At 45.2% G+C, this 22,135-nt stretch overlaps 1 protein-coding gene across 4 annotated transcripts in view; it reads right to left on the bottom strand.

Annotated features, from left to right (window-relative positions):
- Nucleotides 1-22,135, bottom strand: part of PHACTR3 (phosphatase and actin regulator 3) — a 207,507-nt gene that overhangs the window by 9,215 nt on the left and 176,157 nt on the right. For all 4 annotated transcript variants that reach the window (XM_053394402.1, XM_053394404.1, XM_053394403.1 and 1 more), the window contains one exon: nt 5,185-5,240. In XM_053394402.1, the coding sequence (XP_053250377.1) occupies nt 5,185-5,240 (56 nt within the window). The remainder of the gene's footprint in view (nt 1-5,184; nt 5,241-22,135) is intronic.

The following is a 22,135-nucleotide window of genomic DNA, read 5'->3' as shown; positions in this document are numbered from 1 at the left end:
TTCTTAATCTCGGGGTCGTGGGTTCAAGCCCCCAGTTGGGCAAAGAGATTTCTGCATTGAAGGAGGTTGGATTTGATGACTCCCATGGTTCGTTCCAACTCTACAATTCTATGATTCTATGAATCAGGGCTTTCCCCCCAGCTAGAAATCACCTGAGCTCAGTTCCGGCACCTCTCAGGTGTGCTCCACTGCCATTCTAAGAGAACAAGGAAGGCATTCATGGTGAGTTCCTGCACCTCTTTTTCTAGAAAAATAGCACTGCTGTGAATCCATATTTCATCTGGACCGGCTAATTGAATGTAAACTCCCTCAAAGTGCATCTGTTCTTGCCCAACACCAAGCAGTTGTTTCCCAGCTGGTCTTTGCTAGGAAGAAGAATGTTACTGGATGGTGCATTAGGACAGGTATTTATATTATCGTAATGTTAGACTACAATAGAGTGGAAGCGAATGGGCTCTGTAACAGCAGCCTGGCAGTCGGCTTTGACTGCCCTTTGATCCATTAATTATTAAGTGTCTGGCTTGAGGCCCGTCCGTCTTAATGAGACAAACTCCTCCAGCCCTACAGTGCCAAACACAAGAGTGTAATTTACACCCTTTCCCTTGACAAGGTTTCTAAATTAGCCGTGACACCGAAACAATCGCCAGGGTAAGCCTGGATCGAGTCATGTTACATTCAGATGGAAGAAGAAACCACTTGAATAGGACCGTCGCTCGCAGAAAGGAACCGGAGAACTCTTTGTGAATGTTTGGACCTATGTTTGGGTTAGAAGAAACCATCACTGCAGACGTCATTCCGACAGTTGTGACCTATCCTCTGCTGACTGGCCACAACAGCAATCATCCATCAAGCCAATGGAGGGCTGATTCTTCTGGTGGTGCTGAGATGGGCTATGTGGGGACCTCAAAGAGGGAATTGGGGAGGACTTGACTTCAGTGGTAGAGCACAAAGTTTGCAGGCAGAAGATCCCATTCCAGTAGGAAGAGATGGGAAAGACCCAGTCACAGACAGCTGCTGTAGTCAGGGGAGATAATCCTGGGCGAGATGGCAAACATAAGGCAGCTTTGCATGTCCCGATTCCTATTTCTTAGCCTGTACTAGAAACGGGGTTTTTTAGTGTTGCAGCTCCAGCTCTCTGGAATCAATGACAAGCCCAAATCAGATAGGCACCTAGCGTGATAATGTTTAGGTGCCTCCTGAAGACATTTTTGCTTGAGAAGAATTCCCCAGTCAATTGTGGAAGGTCAATTTTATATCTGATGAAATTGTTTTTAGAGTTTAGAGCTTGTGTTTCGGCGTTTTATTCTGTTTTTACGTCCCATGAAGTGAAATATGCACGGCTGCATGGATCGTCAATGATAAATGGGAACGTTTCTCCATTGAAAGAAGTCACAACAAATAGTAGATAATCCCCCCTTACCCTCCAAAAGAAGAATCTTTTGTATGCTAGGTTAGGCTCAATGAAAGGGATAATAGCTACGATGTCTCTCGCTAAGTACACTACTGGTATTATTCTGAAACATTCATGCAACAACTCTGTGCTGGGACCTGGACAGAACAACAAAAAAGTCTTTCTGTGTGCGTGTGAACAGTGAGTGCACCATTCAAAATACCAGTCCAGAGCTTTAGTACATTAGTCTGGAGCTTCAGGATCTACCAATTGTGCTATCCCAGCTTGGTAATAGTAGCAAGTTATCCCAGCTTGGTAGTGTAGTAAGACGTGGAATCGCTGTGAGCAGCAATAAAGTCAGTCTGGATATGTGCTAGTGACTCCATGTAAACAATCCTAAACTACTCATGTGAAGAAAGGTAGCAGTAAGAAAAAGATCTGTTGCCACTGTTGAACAAAAAATGGGACCTAGTGGGGAAACGTCTTTTTAAGTGCAGAATTGTTATGTCAGGAGCAGTAAACATGGTGGACTTCAGAAGTTTTAGACTGCAACTCCCATCAGTTCCAGCCAGTGTAACCAATGGTCAGGGATGATGGGAGTTGTAGTTCAAAACCTATTGGGAACCTCTCCTGCTTGGCTATGCCTGGCTTATATCATATGACAATAGGAGCAAATTGTCCCAGTTTCTTTCAAGCAACCTAGAGGGGGAAGAATCTAAATGTGCTCATTAGTAGCTTGCAAGGCAAAACACTTGCACACAACAATCACTTGTAAACCAAGAGAAGACTCTCTGATCCTCAAAAAACACATCCAGGTATTTTTATTGCATGGTTGCACAGGATGGAGTCTCCTGAAATATTTTGAGGCTTTCTGAGAAGGTTGTTGGGGGCAGGGTTGCCCCCCCTTTCTCCAGGGGCAGAAGCAAAGCCTTTCCTGGTCTCCCCAGTTACAGCCACCACTTCCCAGTGGAGATTTGCATGAGCGCTGCAGGCAATCTTGTACCCTCTGCACTCATGGAAAATATCGCAGCAGCTGTAAGCAAAAGTGTCCCATGTCCCTGGAGAAGTTCAGGTTGCTCCATGTGACAAATGGCAAATATCTGAACCAGTCCAAAATAAAGGCAGAGAGAGCACCTGATAACTACACCTTGCCCAGCTCTCGCAAGAAGACTACCAGTGTGAGTGCTCGAAAGAGCCTTGAAGGCTTCTATGGTTTGCACTTGATGCATCAAAGGCGCATCATGCCCAGCCCTGCTCGCCGGTGAGAGCTCCATTATTGCTGATTTGTTTGCACAAGAAAACACTCCGGTCCTGCTCTCTCAAAACTCAATAGCTCCCCACTGCAACTTGTGTGGGACACAGCTAACTTGGAATAGGAGAATCAGAAGTGACCATCTACCAAGCCTTAAGCATTTGTCCGTCTAGCTGAGTACTTTCAGCTCAACAGACAGCAGGTCTCCAAAGACTCAGGCGTTTGTTTTCCCCATCACTTGCCACTTTGGACTGAGTTTGAAGCTAGGACCTTTTGCATGCAAAGCAGGTGTTCTACAACTGAGCTGCAGTCACACCCCTGATATAAGAATATAATAAGATGCTGCCGATCAAATCAGACCAGAGGCATCTCCTGACCCCACTATCTGATACCTTCTTAGAACTTGCTTCTTTAACAGCTTCCCTCTCGCCTGATTTGCAGTTGTCAGCCAGGCCACCCATTTGCCCACCTGCCTGGTGGCTCATCTTCCTGGTTGATGGGAGCAGGAACTTTGATTTTGAAAGGGAAAATAAATTCAATTTAGCCGCCAGATTTCCCTTGGGAGGAAATCCAGAAGTCCAGGAGGATGGGCTTGCTTTATCTGCAAAGGACATCCCATTAATGTTCCTCTTCCATTCTGCTTATCTTTCTTTTGGTACAAATCACATCCTCCACCTCTCACCCTGTGCTCATCTCAATAGATCAAGAGAGAGAAGGAAATGTGAAAACTAGTCACCCTGATCCCTGCAAGGGCAGCCTATGTGCAGAAGCAGACTGCAATGCACAAATTGCTTTGCAGAATGCAATCTCTCTGTGTGCACACCTGCACACACACACACACACACACACAAAGTGAGCAATGCATTTTGCTCCAATCCCTGGGGTTCTACATATGGTGCTCCTTGCCAGAGCAGACCTTTGCCCACGTTTCCCACTGGATAAATTGTCATAGTCAACTCTGCTAGTGTCCACCTTTCATTTTGGGTGTGAATCTAGGCTGCCTTCTCCACTTTTCTCCTAGCAACTAGTGCCATTAGTACAACCACATGTGCAGGAGACAAGGTCCATGCGCAAAGTTGTGTGCGCACAGTGAATTGCTGTGCGCGAGGATCTGCGGATCAGCGTAGCTTACAGACCAGAGACAGACTTAATGCCTAAGTGGATGTACCCAGAGATTTTGACCATAACATCACTTTGGAGCACTTTGGTGCGTTCAAAGCATTCCATGCGCAGTTCTTCTTTCAACAAACCTTCAAGTTGCGCCACTGTTGTGACCCGCATCTTGCAGATGGGAGAATGTGGGTGAAAGTAAGTGGCAGAGGCAGGATTCCAACCAGCCTCTGCATGAAACCAGTGGCAGGCTTCAGACAAGTCATGAGTGGCCAGATCCTATGCAAATATACTCAAAAGTCCAACTGACCGAATAGGATTTGCTCCCAAGCACATCTGTGCAGGAGTGCAGCCTAATCCTCTCTGTCTTAAATCTGTAAATTATTTGCAATCTTTCTCATTGTTTCTTGAGCTCAGGAAGATAAGGAAATGATGCCAGCCTTGACCTTAGGGGTAGGGTGACGCATGAATCTCTACATGCCTTAAATCTGCTTATTTGCAACCCTATTTCCCATAGTGAACATTTTCTACAGTCATAACCAAAACTGCTGAGGTGTGCAGACTCTTCAGTGAAATTATCAGTGAAATTTCACTAACATCGTACAGATTCTTTAAAATAAAAATTAAAAAAAAACTTCTGACCGATTTTGCCAAGCAGGGCTCCCTGAATTGGCCCCTGGTTTTGTTTCAGGTGAAATTCAATGGCAATGTTGCAGAACATACACAATTATGATACACTAATTTGCTTTTTGTGGTTTTAATTCATAGTTTGCGCTGACATAGAAAGGTCAGGGTGTTCTGCAACCAATTCGCTTGCCAGAAAACTCATTCATCCGCATGAATGCCCCTTGCTTTTCCTTTTAGAAATGATGAGTTGCAGTTTGGGGTATACTTGGTTTTTCTTTGTTAAAACACACCCGTAAAAACCCCCACTAAATCCAGGACATGATTACACAGAGTCGGAGGAGGAGAAATTCAGTTTTTCTAACAAATTTCAAACAAGACACTACAAATTATTTTTGAAATCAGGAGACATGGCTGCAAATGTCTGCAACAGATCCTGTGGCTTCCCTTGGGCAAATGATTTATCTCTCAGCCTCAGTTTCCCACTAGTAAAATGGGAACAACTGTGGCGTACTTCACAGGGCTGTTGTGAGAGCAAGCAATATGAAGAGCTGAAGACACTTCTGGAATTATTATACCTATCTTCTACTACTACTTATTTATGGCTGTGTTCACACAAACCAGGCATTATTTAACAGTGATCCTCATCTACATTCCAAATGAGTAGATCTACATTTGAAGAGCAAATATCCTACTGGTTAATAGTCCAGCAGCCTTCTAGAGATCTCAATGGGGAACAACTATTTTCCCCTGTGTTAAGAACAGAAACAACATTTTACCATTTATAGAAAAGGAATCAATTACTTACGTTTCAAAATATTTCTTCTTTCTAGTTCCTCAACAGCAGGTCTTTGGCTCAGTCGCCTGCGGAAGAAAACCAAAATCACGTTTTGCACCATTGTCTGTTTGTTGTTTTTGTTTTGCCAAAGTCCACTTTGTCCCAAGACCCAGAGAGTTGGCTTGTGGGCTGTCAGATCATGAGACGTAATCAAAGGCATGAGATTGGCTGCCCTTGGAGACTTTCCCCTCTTCCATCCCAAAGGCCAGCTTCTGCTTCTCTGAAAAGTTCTCTTGCTAGCAGACGCCCCTTTTCTCTAAGGTTTGTCCCACTAACACATATTCTTCTTTGCTCGTTCTTGGTGGAAACACTCAGCGGATGCCACAACTCTCGCAGAGATGCTCTCAAAAGCAACCGAATCCTGAAAGCACTTCTGATGGAAATTGCTGAAAGATTCTCCGAAAGCCAGAAGGACTCCCTTTTCGCTTTTGCTTAGCACCAGCAACAATGCATCCTGACAGCATTTAGTGTTGGTAGAAAACAGCGAGACTTGTGAGTGCAGGTGGTTCCCTGATCAGAGCTGTGACAAGCAGCCTGCAAGCGGACTGCATATAATAGTGCGCTCTCTCTCTCTCTGTCTCTCTCTCTTTAAGGCATCACGACGAAGCAGCCACTCAAAGCCGGGTGCCTCTCCCCCCTCCCTTTTACAAGAGCTGTCTCGGGATTGACTCTGCGAGATCAGATGATCCCAGCTACGACCATCTCGGATCCTGCATCCCAAATGAGACTTCCCTCTCCGAGATGCACGCTTGCTAATATCTGCCTTGGAAATCTCTCGCAGAGTAATTGACCGCCCCCACACTCAGGCAGGCATTTATAGATTGGCTGGCTTTCGAATCGCAAGCCTGTGGGTGTCGCCAACACAGAAATAAAATAAATAAATATACAAAATCCAGAAAAGGGAAAGCAGAGCGTGAGAACATGTGCACGGATTTCATGAAAAGATAAAAAAATATTTCTCCCATCTGTTTCCTTTGCAAAAAGATATTCGATATTTTGATATTTTCCTCTCTCCCCCTCATGCCTTTTTTTTGCTTCCTGTCAAAATACATTTGCAAGCAGCACTAGGTAAAGGTAAAAGGCACCCCTGACCGCAAGCAGCACTTCCACTGATTAAGTGAATAAATAAAGGGAAATGGTATCGGGAGGCATTTAGGAATGGGGTGAAATTCACTTGAGTTTGCATTGAAAGGCTAACCTCACCCAGTTCATACTTTCCCAAACAGCACAAGAACAAAACTCAGCCATCCTTTGAAATCGGCACGTCCCTGAATTTTGTAACGCAGTTCTCCAGGCAAGTAATATGTACATTTAAAGGAGGGGGGTTGGGTACTGGGTAAAGTGCATATATTAGTGAAAATAACATGCAGATTTGAGGGGGCATGTGGAGAACTCAGTTTAGGACTGGAAACATGACCAACTGAGAGAAACCAAAATTGACAGTCCACCCATCCCTCGTGGCATCACAGAAGTAACTTTATCAATGCCTCAGATTATCCAGGGTTAATGTTTAGATGGAGGAAAGGAGTAGAAAGAGGGACAGAAAGCAATATTGTGATAAAGTTTATGTAGCATATTTCAGTAATTTCCATATACTCAGGGCCAAACTGCACAAGATGTTAAATATGCTCCTGCAAGATATCGTGAGAGTGACCCAGAGTCCAGCTGGCAAGGCAGACAGCTTAAAAGCTCTTTCCATGCCAGGAAAACCCTGCACAACCCTCCACCTTCCAGCTCTACTAGCTCCACCTGGTATGCAGGCTGAGACCCTACCTGCCCGCAGACTGTCTCGCCAGAGTGGTGCATGCTCTAGTTATCTCCCGCTTGGACTACTGCAATGCTCTCTATGTGGGGCTACCTTTGACGGTGACCCGGAAACTACAACTAATCCAGAATGCGGCAGCTAAACTGGTGACTGGGAGCGGCTGCCGAGACCACATAACACCGGTCTTGAAAGACCTACATTGGCTCCCAGTACATTTCTGAGCACAATTTAAAGTGTTGGTGCTGACCTTTAAAGCCCTAAACGGCCTCGGCCCAGTATACGTGAAGGAGCATCTCCACCCCCATCGTTCTGCCTGGACACTGAGGTCCAGCTCCGAGGGCCTTTTGGCGGTTCCCTCGCTGTGAGAAGCAAAGCTACAGGGAACCAGGCAGAGGGCCTTCTCGGTAGTGGCGCCCTCCCTGTGAAACGCCCTCCCATCAGATGTCAAAGAGGTAAACAACTACCTGACATTTAGAAGACATCTGAAGGCAGCACTGTTCAGGGAAGTTTTTAATGTGTGACATTTTAATATATTTTTAATCTTTGTTGGAAGCCACCCAGAGTGGCAGGAGAAACCCAGCCAGATGGGTGGGGTACAAATAATTTATTATTATTATTATTATTATTATTATTATTATTATTATTCCATGTGTTTAAATTGTGTGCTTTCCACCAGCCAGTAAGGTTGACATCACACCTGTTAAATGTGCATAAGTTGTTAACTTACTGCACAATTATTTAATATGCATGCTGAGTCTTCTTTAAATATCAGCTGTAGGGGGCAAGCACAGCTCACGGGGAAGGGGTGCTATTTATTTCCATTTATGAATTGCTTCCTATAAAATATCTCAAAGCAATTTAACCCCTGACCACATATTTCATGCCACTCGCTCACATGCCTTTAACATTACATGCAGCTTGACCTTTGATCAACCCTCTAAGGCACACCAGTGTTATTACCCCACTTGGCAGATTGGGGTCTGGGACAAAGACCTTGTGGCTATGTCAGTCTGCCGTGGAGTTAAGAGAGCTATATACTATTACACTGTTCAGGACAGAGTGAAGTTTTTCTTCCGATGTACTGCGGCTCTAGTCAAATCCCCAAATTCCTTTTGGATTTGAATGGGGTTATTGTGGTGCTCTTGCTAGGGTGAGTCCACTCTTGCCCCTGTCTGACCTGGCTGCCTTGTTCCATTTCAGTGGAGGAAGACGGTAGTTCTGCACACACAAAGGGAAAAAATGAATAGGGAACCCTAATTGCGCAGGAGTGAGCATGGAGGAATTCTGAATTGGAGATATGTGTATTTCTAGATGCATTTGCTCCAGAGTAAATGAGAGTCAAGCAAAGAGCAGAGAGTGGCTGATTCATCTTCAGATAAGATGGCTCACTCAGTAGAGCATGATATTCCTAATCTCAGGGTCAAGGGTTCAAGCCCCACATTGGGGGAAAGATTCCTTCATTGCAGGGGGTTGGACTAGATGACACTTGTGGTCTCTTCCATTTCTATGATTCTGTGCCTGTATATACATATGAATTCATCTGTATACACCTGAACCTCATACATACAGGCATGTTTATCCCTGCAACATCCAGCAGTGACTAGTGACGGGGTGGGTGGGAGTCAGGGTTTCTCTTCACCTACATCAATTTCATACGTGTTCATTCATAAATGTGTGGGGTTGTTGTTGTTTTTTTAAAAAGGATTCCATATGCACAGGAGTGACCACTTGCTATAAGGACTGTCCTTAGCTTATCCTGTGTCCTGATTGGGGCTAACAATGAGGGAAGTCCGCACATCACCTTCAACAAGTGTGCAAGCTGTGTACACAAATAGTTGGGATATACACTCATACACAAGTAACATTTGATGAGTGTATACTCTGTGTACAAGGGCACACAAGAGCGGAGCTGTACAAATCTACATGTAATACTCTTCCACACAAATGCTTGCACATGTGTAAAGGTAAAGGTAAAGGGACCCCTGACCATTAGGTCCAGTCGTGGCCGACTGGGGTTGCGGTGCTCATCTCGCTTTATTGGCCGAGGGAGCCGGTGTACAGCTTCCGGGTCATGTGGCCAGCATGACTAAGCCGCTTCTGGCGAACCAGAGCAGCACACGGAAACGCCGTTTACCTTCCCGCCAGAGCGGTACCTATTTATCTACTTGCACTTTGACGTGCTTTTGAACTGCTAGGTTGGCAGGAGCAGGGACCGAGCAACGGGAGCTCACCCCATCGCGGGGATTTGAACTGCCGACCTTCTGATCTACAAGTCCTAGGCTCAGTGGTTTAACCCACAGCGCCACCCGAGTCCCTTTGCACACGTGTAGAGATGGATTATTACCTGTGTTCAGTGTAATGTGTGAACAAGCATAGAGTCTTGACAACATTACTTCCACCCCTGTTCCTTATCAAAAGCTGCCTCTGTCAAATGCAAGGAAATGAAGACAAAAAGCTTACTGGTGCACAAAAATACAATTTATCAGACCCTGTGTATTTCAGTTAAGATCTTTGTCAGCACGACTGACTCAAATACATTTTCCAGTGCTCTATGTCACACCGTGATCCACTAGAGCAGCAATTCTCAGTCTCTCCCACCCATGGACCACCTGAAAGCCTTGTCAAACCGCTTAATAATAAACATAATTTTGTCTCTACAAATCAAAGCGGACAATGCATATTGTGATAACACCTTTCCTTCACCATTGGTGCCATTGTCAAAATCACTGCCGTAATTATGAAAACCCAACCAGGGCCCTGCTCACCCACTGGATAAATCCAAACTGGATTAAAACCATTTCACACGGTGTTATCAGGAACAAAATATTAACCAAGTGCAAGGCCAGGGATAGATATTCTTGACTCCTGCAAACTTTCCAAAGACCATCTGAGTGGAGATCAAGATTGTCGTCTGAAAACCTCCAATGCAAGAGATTTCCACTCCTTTTGTTCCTTCCCTGGCACCTCCCTTTCTTTTTTTCTTTTACATGTGCAAGACATGAGGTTGTGTGTGTGTGTGTGTGTGTGTGTGTGTGTGTGTGTGTCAGCCTAAGGATGAGGACCTCAACATAGGACAGTGATTTCTGGTGGCAGCCCTTAGTTTGTTCTTGTAATGTTTGCTTACATCCCAAGGAGTTGGGGTTTCAGTTCATATTGTTTCAGCAAACCCCCTTCCCTTCCACTCCAAGGATCTTTCAGAATTCAATTCCCAGAGCTTTGTTGCAGAGATTAACATGCTTTGCACAATCTCCGAAAGCAAACAGTGACATACACTCTGAGCTTATCTCCAAATCAAAGGGCCACGCGACCTGCTGTTCACATTCCCCCTCCCTTGGCCCATATTATACCATCGCTCCCAGTCTGCATAGGTGCTCCCGGAAGCTTTACATTAGATTGCAAAGGATATGTAAAGAGGACTGGGCAGGGGGGGACTCTGGCAAGGAGGGGGATTAAATGCCCATTTAAGAATATGACAGAGATAAAAGCAGTACTCGAAGCGCTTATGAATATTTAGGCTCTGCGTGTTTACATGCAGCCTGTAGTAAGCCTCAGGATTTCTCATCTTGAAATCCAGCCAGTCCTGATTGTTTCTGCACACACAAGGTATACACAACATATGTGCAAAGCATATGACAAAATGCCCTACAGAAGATGTGTATCTCCCTTATCTCTCCCCCTTCTTTTCTAGAACCCTCAAAAACGACGTGAAACACTAAAGAGGCAAAATAGGCTGTTTCCCTCCATTTGAAAATGCAAAGAATTAAACCCTCCCCCTTTCTCCTACCCTTCCAACAAATCCCCTTTGGCACAGAGGTTCCCAAGGCTGGGATTTGACATTTATAAACATGTCTGTGCATGCTAATTCCAAAATCACAATTACTCAAATGGCCATGGCAGAAGGCACATGCAAAAGGCCAGTAAATAGTCTCTAAACCGCGGTCACTACATCATAGGGATACACCCCTTTCTTGGAGTAAATATGGGATCAAGGCTAGTACAGTGGTACCTCGGGTTACATACACTTCAGGTTACATACGCTTCAGGTTACAGACTCCGCTAACCCAGAAGTAGTGCTTCAGGTTAAGAACTTTGCTTCAGGATGAGAACAGAAATTGTACTCCACAGGCATGGCAGCAGCAGAAGGCCCCATTAGCTAAAGTGGTGCTTCAGGTTAAGAACTGTTTCAGGTTAAGTACGGACCTCCGGAATGAATTAAGTACTTAACCCGAGGTACCACTGTATATATCGGCGTTTGGGGAAGCTTCACAGCTCTGTGGGAGACGGCATGCTTTGCAAGCAGAAAACTTTGAAAGCTTTGAAACTTTGCTCCCCGTCAGAAAAGACAACAGCAAGTTAGAGGAACTGATGGTCTGACTTTCTATACCAGAGCTGGCCCTATCGTCAAGCAGAATGAGGCAGCCGCCTCAGGCAACTGGATGCAGGTGCCATGAAACCACACAGCAGGTGCAGATGGAAGCAGCCTACCTGGGAACCTTTCTAAGTAACATAGATTATGAGCGTCTTGTTTTAAGTGTAGGCACCAGGCTGGTAGGTGGTTGAGGAAGACGCTGGTCCAAATTAGCTCAGGGCTCCTTGCTAGCATTCTCCATTAAAGTTGAGTAAACATGGTGAGCCTCCAAGCCCACTCCCTTTAGACCAGGCTTCCTCAAACTCGGCCCTCCAGATGTTTTGAGACTACAATTCCCATCATCCCTGACCACTGGTCCTGCTAGCTAGGGATCATGGGAGTTGTAGGCCAAAAACATCTGGAGGGCTGAGTTTGAAGAAGCTTGCTTTAGACCTTCACCCGCGAGGAGAAAAGAAATGGGGGTAAGCAGCCTAGGTGAGCAGCAGTCATTACAGGCTGGGCTAACTCTGTCCTGCTCTCCCGCTGCCCCTGTCCTCCTTGCACTTCGTCACTGAGGTTGAAATGGCATTGTCGGTGAGTTGGGCAGTGGTGGCAGGAGTAGAGAAAGACAGCTGCTGAGGAGCTGCTCTGGTCTGCCATGATTTTGATTCTTACTTGGGCTACACACTGATGCTACCTTCTGATGGTGCTGCAATGGCCCAATGGCTCTCAGAAGGCTATCCTCATGCTGTAGTTTGCAGCGCCATCTGTCTGTGGCCAAGCAAACTGTAGCGTGATGACAGCCTTAGGTAAATATTTAGTAAGGGGTAGAAATGCAAACTTAAGAAATAATTTTCCTAGGAGTTTATGATTTAAAATAGGGTTGCATGTAACCAGTGCTATTTTTCTAGAAAAAGGGGTGCCAGAACTCATCATGAATGCCTCCCTTATTCTCTTATAATTGCAATCGTGCCCACCTGGGAGGTGCCAGAACTCACAAGCCCTGCATGTAACAGCATGCTGTGACTTTGTGTTTTTTTAACAAGCCCACTTCAATCATGACCCTTTATTCAGAGGCATAACTGCCACTGCACCTCTCAAATAAAATGTGCTGCTGGAGGAACAATCCTGCCACTTTGGAAAAGCAGGTGTAAACTGCGTGTTCCTCTGTAGATTATCAATTGCTGTCCGCTGTAACAGTGGCCCCCAGTGAGCAGCAAAAGGGGGGCAGCCATTTTGAATTTCCCCAAATTCAAAAAGCACATCAGAGGCAAAGATGGCAACCTCTCTGATTCACTTCCCCTCAGAATAATTTCACCTCTTCCCTGAAGTATTGCTGAAACAAAACAGCAAATTTCGAGAAAAATGGCCCTTGTCATTCAGTCCAGCCTTATTGTTGACCCCTCCTTACATTTTTTAAAAAAACCTGCACATTAAATGGAAAGATGTATTTAACTTCACAAGGTTCCTGAGCCCCAACAGCTGTTCAAGACACGCTTGGTAAATAGAATTCCGAATGCTCCGTAGCATAATAGAAAACTCCTTTGTTTTGTTGCCTGAATTATGACTTTTACGATAGCACACCTTGACAGTATACCTATATGCTGTTAAAGTTGTTAATTTTTTTTCTGTTCTGAGAGAATGAACTCTCCAGGCTCAGTAAACAAGGGACTGTCCCTGAACCACTTAGCAGTCATTGTGGAACATGTTGTACTCACTTGCTTCTGATTCCATTTTTTTCTTTTTTTGAGACATAAAAAAAGAGGAAAAAGAGGGGGGAAAGCAGAGACAGAAAAATGAAAGAGGAAAATATTCTCATTGTCCCTGAGCTTAGTAAGCTTGTGTCCTTTGAGATCAGTGTGTTCCCCAGGAAGAAAGGATCACAAATAGCCTGCAAAAGGTGAAGCTGTTGCTGTTGTTTTTAAAAAGACCAAGGCTGAGGTTGGAGGGTTTTAACTGGGGGTTGCAGCTATGCAAGTATGTGTGCTCACTTTTCATCGGGTGAGCTTGGATGATTCAGTTGAGATTCCTGCACTGGGGGACTGGAGTCGATGGCCCTTGGGGTCCCTTCCAACTCAGGCGTTTTAAAGACATTACATTAGACTTACGTTGTCATTTTATTGATGGCTTTTATTATTTTAAACACCTTGTTATTTGACTGAAGCATTGTTACTGGTTGTTCTGAAAACTGCTTTGAGACCATTTATGGTGAAAAGTGGCCTACAAACATTAGAAATACAACAACAGCAATAGACAAACAGTAACAAAAAAATTATATATGTATATATAATCTGAACATATGCATGGAGTACCGTGCTTTTATGCATGCAATTGCCTTAAATAACACAACTGTATTGACTTTGGAACTAACTAACCCTCTGTTAGGTAAAGGGACCCCTGACTGTTAACTCCAATCACAGACGACTTGGGGTTGCGGCGCTCATCTCACTTTACTGGCCAAGGGAGCCGGCATTTGTCCGCAGACAGCTTCCGGGTCATGTGACCAGCATGACTAAGCCACTTCTGGTGAACCAGAGCAGCGCACGGAAACACTGTTTACCTTCCTGCTGGAGTGGTACCTATTTATCTACTTGCACTTTGACATGCTTTTGAACTGCTAGGTTGGCAGGAGCAGGGACTGAGCAATGGGAGCTCACCCCATCGCGGGGAATCGAACCACCAACCTTCTGATCGGCAAGCCCTAGGCTCTGTGGTTTAGACCACAGTGCCACCCACATCCCGTAACCCTCTGTTAGTTGTGGGCAAAGATCTTAGTCCAGAAAGTTTCTTGGTGGTTGGGTGGAGTGACCCCAAAGGAACCCTTGCATATGTGTGTACAGTAGGAATGCAACCCACGTGTCGGAAAACATGACTGGTTCCAACAGTGAGTAAGGATCTTGCCATACTCTAACCACCCAGCCGCTCACAGTGATCTGGCCACCCTGAGTTACATGGTTCTGCCAGCCTTTCGGAAGCCCACGAACATGGCATAGCTGCCTGGTGTGCTGCCACGAGGGAAGCTCAGCTTGTCAAATGCACAAATCCCTAACAGAGGACCTCTTCCCCAGAGAGAAGCTTCCAATTACCACACTTTTGCCCTTTTGGGCGACCTCCAACAGCACACACACAACAAATGCATGCTACAGCTGTCAGTCAAAAGGTCGATAACTCCTGCAGAGAGGAGAGAGAGAAATAATTCCCTTGATCGTTAAGGGAAATTAGCAAACCTCAGGAGGAGTTCTGGAGCCAGTTGAACAGACCTGGGCTCTTGCAGATGTGAGAGAGCCAGTGACACGCAGTCAGTGGACTGGGGAACTCCCTGGCACCTCCTTCCCAAAGCCCGGAAAGCTTCTGCCCAGCTTAGGGAGGGAGGTGTGATGCTGTGATGGGTCCAAGAGCCCTCCCACCACCTTCCCAAAGCCCGTCCAGTTTTGGGAAGGAGGCAAGAGGGCTCCAGCAACCTGTCAGACCCCTGCCACCTCCTTCCCAAAGCCTAGGAAGCTACTGTCTGGCTTAGCGAGGTGCAATGCTCATGTTTATAAGGTTGGGACCTTGCAACGTCACTTACGTGATGCCCCCTCCCATCGCCTTCTCAAGATGGTGCCTCTGGCCCTAACTGTTTTCACTGCACATCCCTGGAGGGAATGATCAAGCTCTCTTACTCCAGGATTCTGATGGTTAATCCTGGGAGCCTTCCACTGGAACAGAGAAGTGGACACAAGATGTGTCAGTACTGGAAGGAAACAGTGTGAATGTTTTTTTCTCACCTCTTCTCACTTCCCGAATGTCCTCTGAAGGCTCTGAGTTAATAAGTACAGTACATATATTCCTGCTGCGTTCTTCAGCCTTTTGCATACTCCCTGGTAAAGTTGAGCCTTTGAAATCAATGAGACATAAAGGCCAGCTTATGAGCAACGATTGATGAAACGTGGAGGGGACTTGGAGTTGCTCCACGTGGCGGCTGTTACATGGCCTGATGGCCATGTGTTGTGGCTCACCACACGGTTAGCCTGGAGAGGGGGGAGGGGGGTTTCAACCACAGTTCAATGTGGTGATGTAGAGAGCTGCTCCAGTCAAGTGCTGATCCTGGATAGTTTGCCACATGAAAAGGCCGGCCAAATGGAAAGATAGGAAAGAGGGCTGCCACCAAATTTCATTGGGCGCGAAATGTCAAAGCTATAGCTCAGTGGCAGAGCACATGATCTGAATGCAGAAGGTTTCAGTCCCTTGCATCTGCAGACAGAGTTGAGGAAAGCCCCTTTCTGAAAACCTATGAAGTTATTACTTAGCTACATGGACCAAAGATCTGGTTCAACGTACTCTGTCCCTAAATCTGGATGTTCCTGTTTAGGAGAATTTCAAGCAAAAGGAGTGCCAATTGGGATCTGGACCAAACTGTGGCAAAAGTTGGCTTGTTTCAACTTTCAAGCCAAAGTAGTTGCTTGGGAGGGACAGATATATTCCCCCCAAACACCCTATAGTTTATGAATCTTCATTTCTATTCACTGCAGCTGTTTCACCTGTTTCTGCATTAGCAGCAGGTATTTGTTTACATACAATTATGGGGTCTTCTTCTTAGGAACATGGGTAACTGTGTAGCGAATAAGATGCCAGGACACTGCACAGCCCATCAATCAATCAATCAATCAATCATGGCATTGTCACTGAAGGCTAGCTGAGAGGGAAGCCAAAGTTTTCTGGGTTCCCTGTCAGGATGCTAAGCAGTCAGATGGACTTGGCTATGTGATAATGTCAATTTAGAGACAAGGCAGCGTTTCCTGGAAAAAAAAAGATGTTCAATAAAGCTAAGAATACTTTCCTAGAGTTTCTGTACAAAATGCTGACCCAACTCCCACATGAATATGTTTGCATGAAAGAAGGCAAGGATACTATTTATTATTCATATTGCATTTACCATGCAGTTCTTGTGTTTGTGTCCTCTCTTTCATCTGTGGAGGTCAAAGGGGTATGCACAAGGTAATCTCCTATTAGCACAACAACTCTTTGAGCTTAAGAAATCCCACCTTTGGGACCTCAAAGACAACTAACACTGTCAGTACAAAAGAGACAAAATGTACATTTTAAGAACACCTTTTACGCAACACCACACAATGATGTGATAGCAACACCAGCATGAAGAGAGCAATGGCAAAGGCAGAAGACAATAATGTATTGCTGAGCAGCTATCAAAATTTGAGAACATAAAAAGAGCTTGCTGGATCAGGCCCATCTAGTCCAGCATCCTGTTACCTTCAAGTTTTCTTGGGTAGGGAAGATGGTAAGGAAAACATCACCTGATATTTATCCATAGTGGCAAAATTTCCAAGGCTATTACAGACGCTGAAACTTGACTCCCCCAAAACTAAACACCTCCCTAGTTAAATCAGATTTGTTATAATGTCATCTTCTTTTTTCTTAGGGAACAAGCAATGCTTTGAAGATGGTTGCGCAATGAGTGCCTCGCAGTCAAGTTGACTTTGTTGAGACCCAAAAGTCGATGATAGCTCTACCTTTCTTGGCAAAAGAAATGAGCCCTGAATTTGCTGTGAACTATGGAGATCATAATTTGTGAGTGGGTTTGCTAATCTCAGTAATTTGAGCAGCACAAATGACTACAGAGCCATTTAGGGGAATCATTACAACAACAGTGCCCCATCAAGGTTGTCTATTTACTCCTCTTGGAAAATGGTTCTCATAATCAAACACCCCAGCAGTGACATATTCATGGTGGGTGTAGAACAATGGCAAGCTACGAATCTCATGTTGCTGCTTTTCGGCCGAGGACACGAATACGTCTCTCCACAAGTCTTGGGGGTGCTTGAGCTGCATGCAATTCAACAGGCTAGGGTTGCCTTTTAGCAGAGTTGGCTATGTCTTGCCCAGATTCTAACTAGATTCTTATGTAAGAAAGAGTCCGGAGGACCAGACAGAGGGGACTACAGAACTCCATTCAGTTCCTGGGCTTGGGTTTCCCCACCTCTGTTGCAAATGTGGAGACCTGGTTTCAGATGCTGAGCAGTTCCGAAGAAATCTGACTCTAAACACATAGATTGAATTGGCCTAAATAGGAGGTCCATCAATCTGACCTTAAGTAGAAGCTACTTGCAACAAATGGTAGCTTTTCCTCTTCTGCTCTGTGTTGCCACAAGTGGAGCAGAGCTGCCTTTCAAGTGGGATTAAAGGGGAACACTTCTTACACACCCACTCCACCCCATTTTAACCTCAAAAGAAAAAGATAGCCTGGCCATCATCAAGGGACTGCATGGGTGGAAGGAACCGGAAGAGTAGATTGTGCCAGAAGGCCATTGGTGCTGCGTTTCATGTGAACCAAAGGCTCTTCATCAGAAGGAAAAGGCCCCAGCATCTGAAATTGCCATCTCTGTTACTGGGATATCATGCACAATACACCAGGGAAGTTATTTTCATGCTTTCTATCAGTAGCTCCCTGTTTGTCTTTGTCCATGGAGTTTTCTTGGCAGGGATACTGGAGTGGCTTGCTGGTTCCTGCTCCAGGTGGATCATGTTTGGTCAAAACTCTCCACTATGACCTGTCCATCTTTGGTGGCCCTGCACGGCCATAGCTCATAGCTTCTCTGAGTTATTCAAGCCCCTTCGCCACGGCAAGGCAGTGATCCATGAAGGGGTTGATGAATCCCAAGCCGGAATTAAGTTTGCCGGAAGAAATATCAACAACCTCAGATGACACAACCTTGACGGCAGAAAGTGAGGAGGAATTAAAGAACCTTTTAATGAGGGTGAAAGAGGAGAGTGCAAAATATGGTCTGAAGCTCAACATCAAAAAAATGAAGATCATGGCTACTAGGTCCATCACCTCCTGGCAAATAGAAGGAGAAGAAATGGAGGCAGTGAAAGATTTTACTTTCTTGGGCTCCATGATCACTGCAGATGGTGACAGCAGTCACAAAATTAAAAGATGCCTGCTTTTGGGGTGAAAAGCAATGACAAACCTAGACAGCATCTCAAAAAGCAGAGATATCACCTTGCCAACAAAGGTCCGTATAGTTAAAGCTATGGTTTTCCCAGTAGTGATGTATGGAGGTGAGAGCTGGACCATAAAGAAGGCTGATCGCCAAAGAATTGATGCTTTTGAATTATGGTGTTGGAGGAGACTCTTGAGAGTCCCATGCACTGCAAGAAGATCAAACCTCTCCATTCTTAAGGAAATCAGCCGTGAGTGATGAAGGATCTTTCCCTATACCATTCCAGGAGCTAGGGTGTAGCAGAGTCTTGAATGACAAACTATATGCAGAGAACAAAACATTGTTATGTGCAAATTGGTTTGGTGTTCATGGATTTTCCCAGATAGTTTGAGGGGGCTTGGGATTGCAAAAGGGGTGTGGCCAGGGAGGGCCTAACTCTGCTCCATGAATTTAGAAGGTGTTGGTGGCTTCTTTGTGGAAGGGATCGAGTACAGATAAATGGACCGGGTGGGTGCAACTTGCTTGCAGAATTTAAAAGGCAGCTGGATATGGAACCTGAAATGGAACCTGGGGTTCAAAATGGAATCTGAAAGAATAATAGGGCCAGTGGGGAAAGGAGTGGCAGAGATCCAAGACAGGCTAACAATGCCCTTTGAAAACTATAGCTTTCATATATACTGAACTACAAATGGAATCCTAATGGGGCTGCAACCTAATTGTCTTGGAGGAATCCTTGTTGGTCATCACAATTAACGTGAGTCCTGACTTGCAAACGAAAAGAAAACTCGCATCAAAAATCTGGGACAGTATTTGTTGTTGTTTAGTCGTGGCCAACTAAACATTGACCAGAGCATGCGAGCCGCTCCTGTCTTCCATTGCCTCCTACAGTTTGGTCAAACTCATGTTAGTAGTTTTGAGAACACTGTCCAACCATCTTGTCCTCTGTCGTCCCCTTCTCCTTGTGCCCTCCATCTTTCCCAACATCAGGGTCTTTTCCAGGGAGTCTTCTCTTCTCACGAGGTGGCCAAAGTATTGGAGCCTCAGCTTCAGGATCTGCCCTTCCAGTGAGCACTCAGGGCTGATTTCCTTCAGAATGGAGAGGTTTGATCTTCTTGCAGCCCATGGGACTCTCAAGAGTCTCCTGCAGCACCATAATTCAAAAGCATCAATTCTTCAGCGATCAGCCTTCTTTATGGTCCAGCTCTCACTTCTGTACATCACTACTAGGAAAATCATAATTTTAACTATATGGACCTTTGTTGGCAAGGTGATGTCTCTGCTTTTTAAGATGCTGTCTAGGTTTGTCATTGCTTTACTTCCAAAAAGCAGGCGTCTTTTAATTTCGTGACTGCTGTCACCATCTGCAGTGATCACGGAGCTCAAGAAAGTAAAATCTCTCACTGCCTCCATTTCTTCCCCTTCTATTTGCCAGGAGGACAGTATTTAGGGGCTTGTAAATGATGGCACATAATAACGTTTCCAGGAGAAGAAATTGAATTATTCATCTGTATTGGAAAGTGATCACGTATGTGTTTGTTTATATATATTCATTTAGAGTGGCCGTAAATTCCTCTTACAGCTAGCAGCTCATAATGAGAAAAGTGCTCTGAATGTACACTTTGAGACTTCCTCCTCTTCTGCTTCTTTGCTTCTATTTGTTGCTCAGATCAGAGCTCTGTGCTTTACAGCCACAGGAGAGGGAGATTGATCATGTCTTCCAAAACACTCTCCCTGGGGAGCTTCTGAAAACCTCAGCACTTTTCAGAATCAGCCCTGATTTCGGAATCTAAGCAGGAGGTGGTTCCTAGAAAAGGGGGGTGGGATCCACCTGCATCCTGGACATGAAACAAAGCAGTTGTTACTGAAGCAAGCTTTCTATAGGGCATCTTCTGTACGGGGATCTTCTGTAGGGGATCTTACATTCCCCACGCCACAGATGCTCAGTGACAACAAGAACTAGTATCACCATCACCAAAAAGAGGACTCTGGTTTGCATAAATGCTGCACATGCTAATTCATATGTACTGATGTGAATGCAGAAATAATTACAATAATTTTATGTGGAAATGCAATGCATCTTGCCATGTTGCCCATTGCCTCAAGGCCTGTTTTCCCTTTCTTTTGGCTCTGTGGCTTGAATCCAATATCTTACTACTCCCCCCTGTGTGCATCCCACAACTTCCTAAATCTGCTCCAAAAGAGTGGTGGTGTGGGGGGGTACACATGGGGAGGAGATGGATAAGTCCATTGCAGGAGCAGAGGCTATTCCACTTTTGTGATTATTTCATTGCAACCTTTTAAGCCAGATGTTGACCAGACAGCCCTCCAAACAGAAAATTCCTTCAAGTATAGAAAGTGCCACATGGAGCCCAGGCAGCTTGGATGCATGAGACTTTTGCAATCTACAGTCGTAAGAGTGAAATCAGAATGTGTGTGTGGCGGGGGGTCCCTTCACCTTAAGATACTAAACATAGTGTACAGCCCAACAATGACCCAGCTTAGCTGGAGATTCCAACCCCTACATTGATAGACTTGGAAAGTTGAGAGGACATCCTGTTGCTCAGGAGGAAATTCCACAGCAACTCCAAAAACAATGAAATCTCTGCTTTGTGCCTTGTATTTTTATCTAGGAAATAAGCCTGTTAAAGCGCAATTTGGTGTTTCTTTTGTTGCCTACCTGAATCCAAAAATAACCCCTTGCCTTTTTGCATGATGAGCTGTGCACCTGAGACATGGGGACCACCCAAAAACCTCAACGACTGAACAGGGATTTTGGGCAGTTCTTAAGGAATCCTAGACCCAAGTTGTGAAGGGCCAGGTGAATTAATGCCTAATTTCTGAAGAAAAGATGGGAGTGGTTAAAGAAAGCTTAGTAAGAGGCTGAGCTCAGCTCTGAACCCTGGGTTTAAAGTCCACAAAAGTGTCTGCTATAACAACACCGGCCAATTCTGACTTAGGCTGTATATACACAAGTGTGTTAATGTGAGTCACACAGATTTCCCCATGTGCATCCACAGAGCAGTGCTTTCAACTGAACTCTGTATCAATATTTCCTATGTGTTTGAAGGGATGTATATGCAGTGTGTTATTGTCCTCTTTCCTTTGTTAGTACTTGCTCGCAAGTCCTAAGTTCCAGAAACCTGAAGCCCAGTGTGGGCAGCTCTTTGTTTACCTGTGCAGGTGGCTAGTTTACTTATTTATTTTTGAGAGGCAAGTTTTCCAATATGCTAAAGGTAAAGGTAAAGGACCCCTGACAGTTAAGTCTAGTTGCAGACGACTCTGGGGTTACAGTGCTCATTTCGCTTTACAGGCCGAGGGAGCTGGCGTTTGTCCGTAAGACAGTTTTTCCGGGTCATGTGGCCAGTATGACTAAGCCACTTCTGGAAAACCAGAGCAGCGCACGGAAATGCAGTTTACCTTCCCACCGGAGCGGTATCTATTTATCTACTTGCACATTTGGTGTGCCTTTAAACTGCTAGGATGGCAGGAGCTGGGACCGAGCAATGGGAGCTCATCCCGTTGCAGGAATTCAAAGTGCCAACCTTCTGATCGGCAAGCCCAAGAGGCTCAGTGGTTTAGACCACAGCGCCACCAGTGTCTAATATGCTAGACTTGCACAAAGTAGTGGTTTTTTTAAACCCAGCACCATGCATATGTCGCTTCCAGCCCCAACAACAACCCACTGAGGAGTGCCTTGTCAATGGAAATACAGTGGTACCTCGGGTTACATACACTTCAGGTTACATACACCGCTAACCCAGAAATAGTACCTCAGGTTAAGAACTTTGCTTCAGGATGAGAACAGAATTCGTGCTCCGGTGGCGTGGCAGCAGCAGAAGGCCCCATTAGCTAAAGTGGTGCTTCAGG

The sequence above is a fragment of the Podarcis raffonei genome, chromosome 6 (genome assembly GCF_027172205.1).
Source record: "Podarcis raffonei isolate rPodRaf1 chromosome 6, rPodRaf1.pri, whole genome shotgun sequence".
Classification (NCBI taxonomy): Eukaryota; Metazoa; Chordata; class Lepidosauria; order Squamata; family Lacertidae; genus Podarcis; species Podarcis raffonei.
Note: the sequence above shows the minus strand (reverse complement) of the source record. Positions and strands in the feature narration are given on the sequence as shown.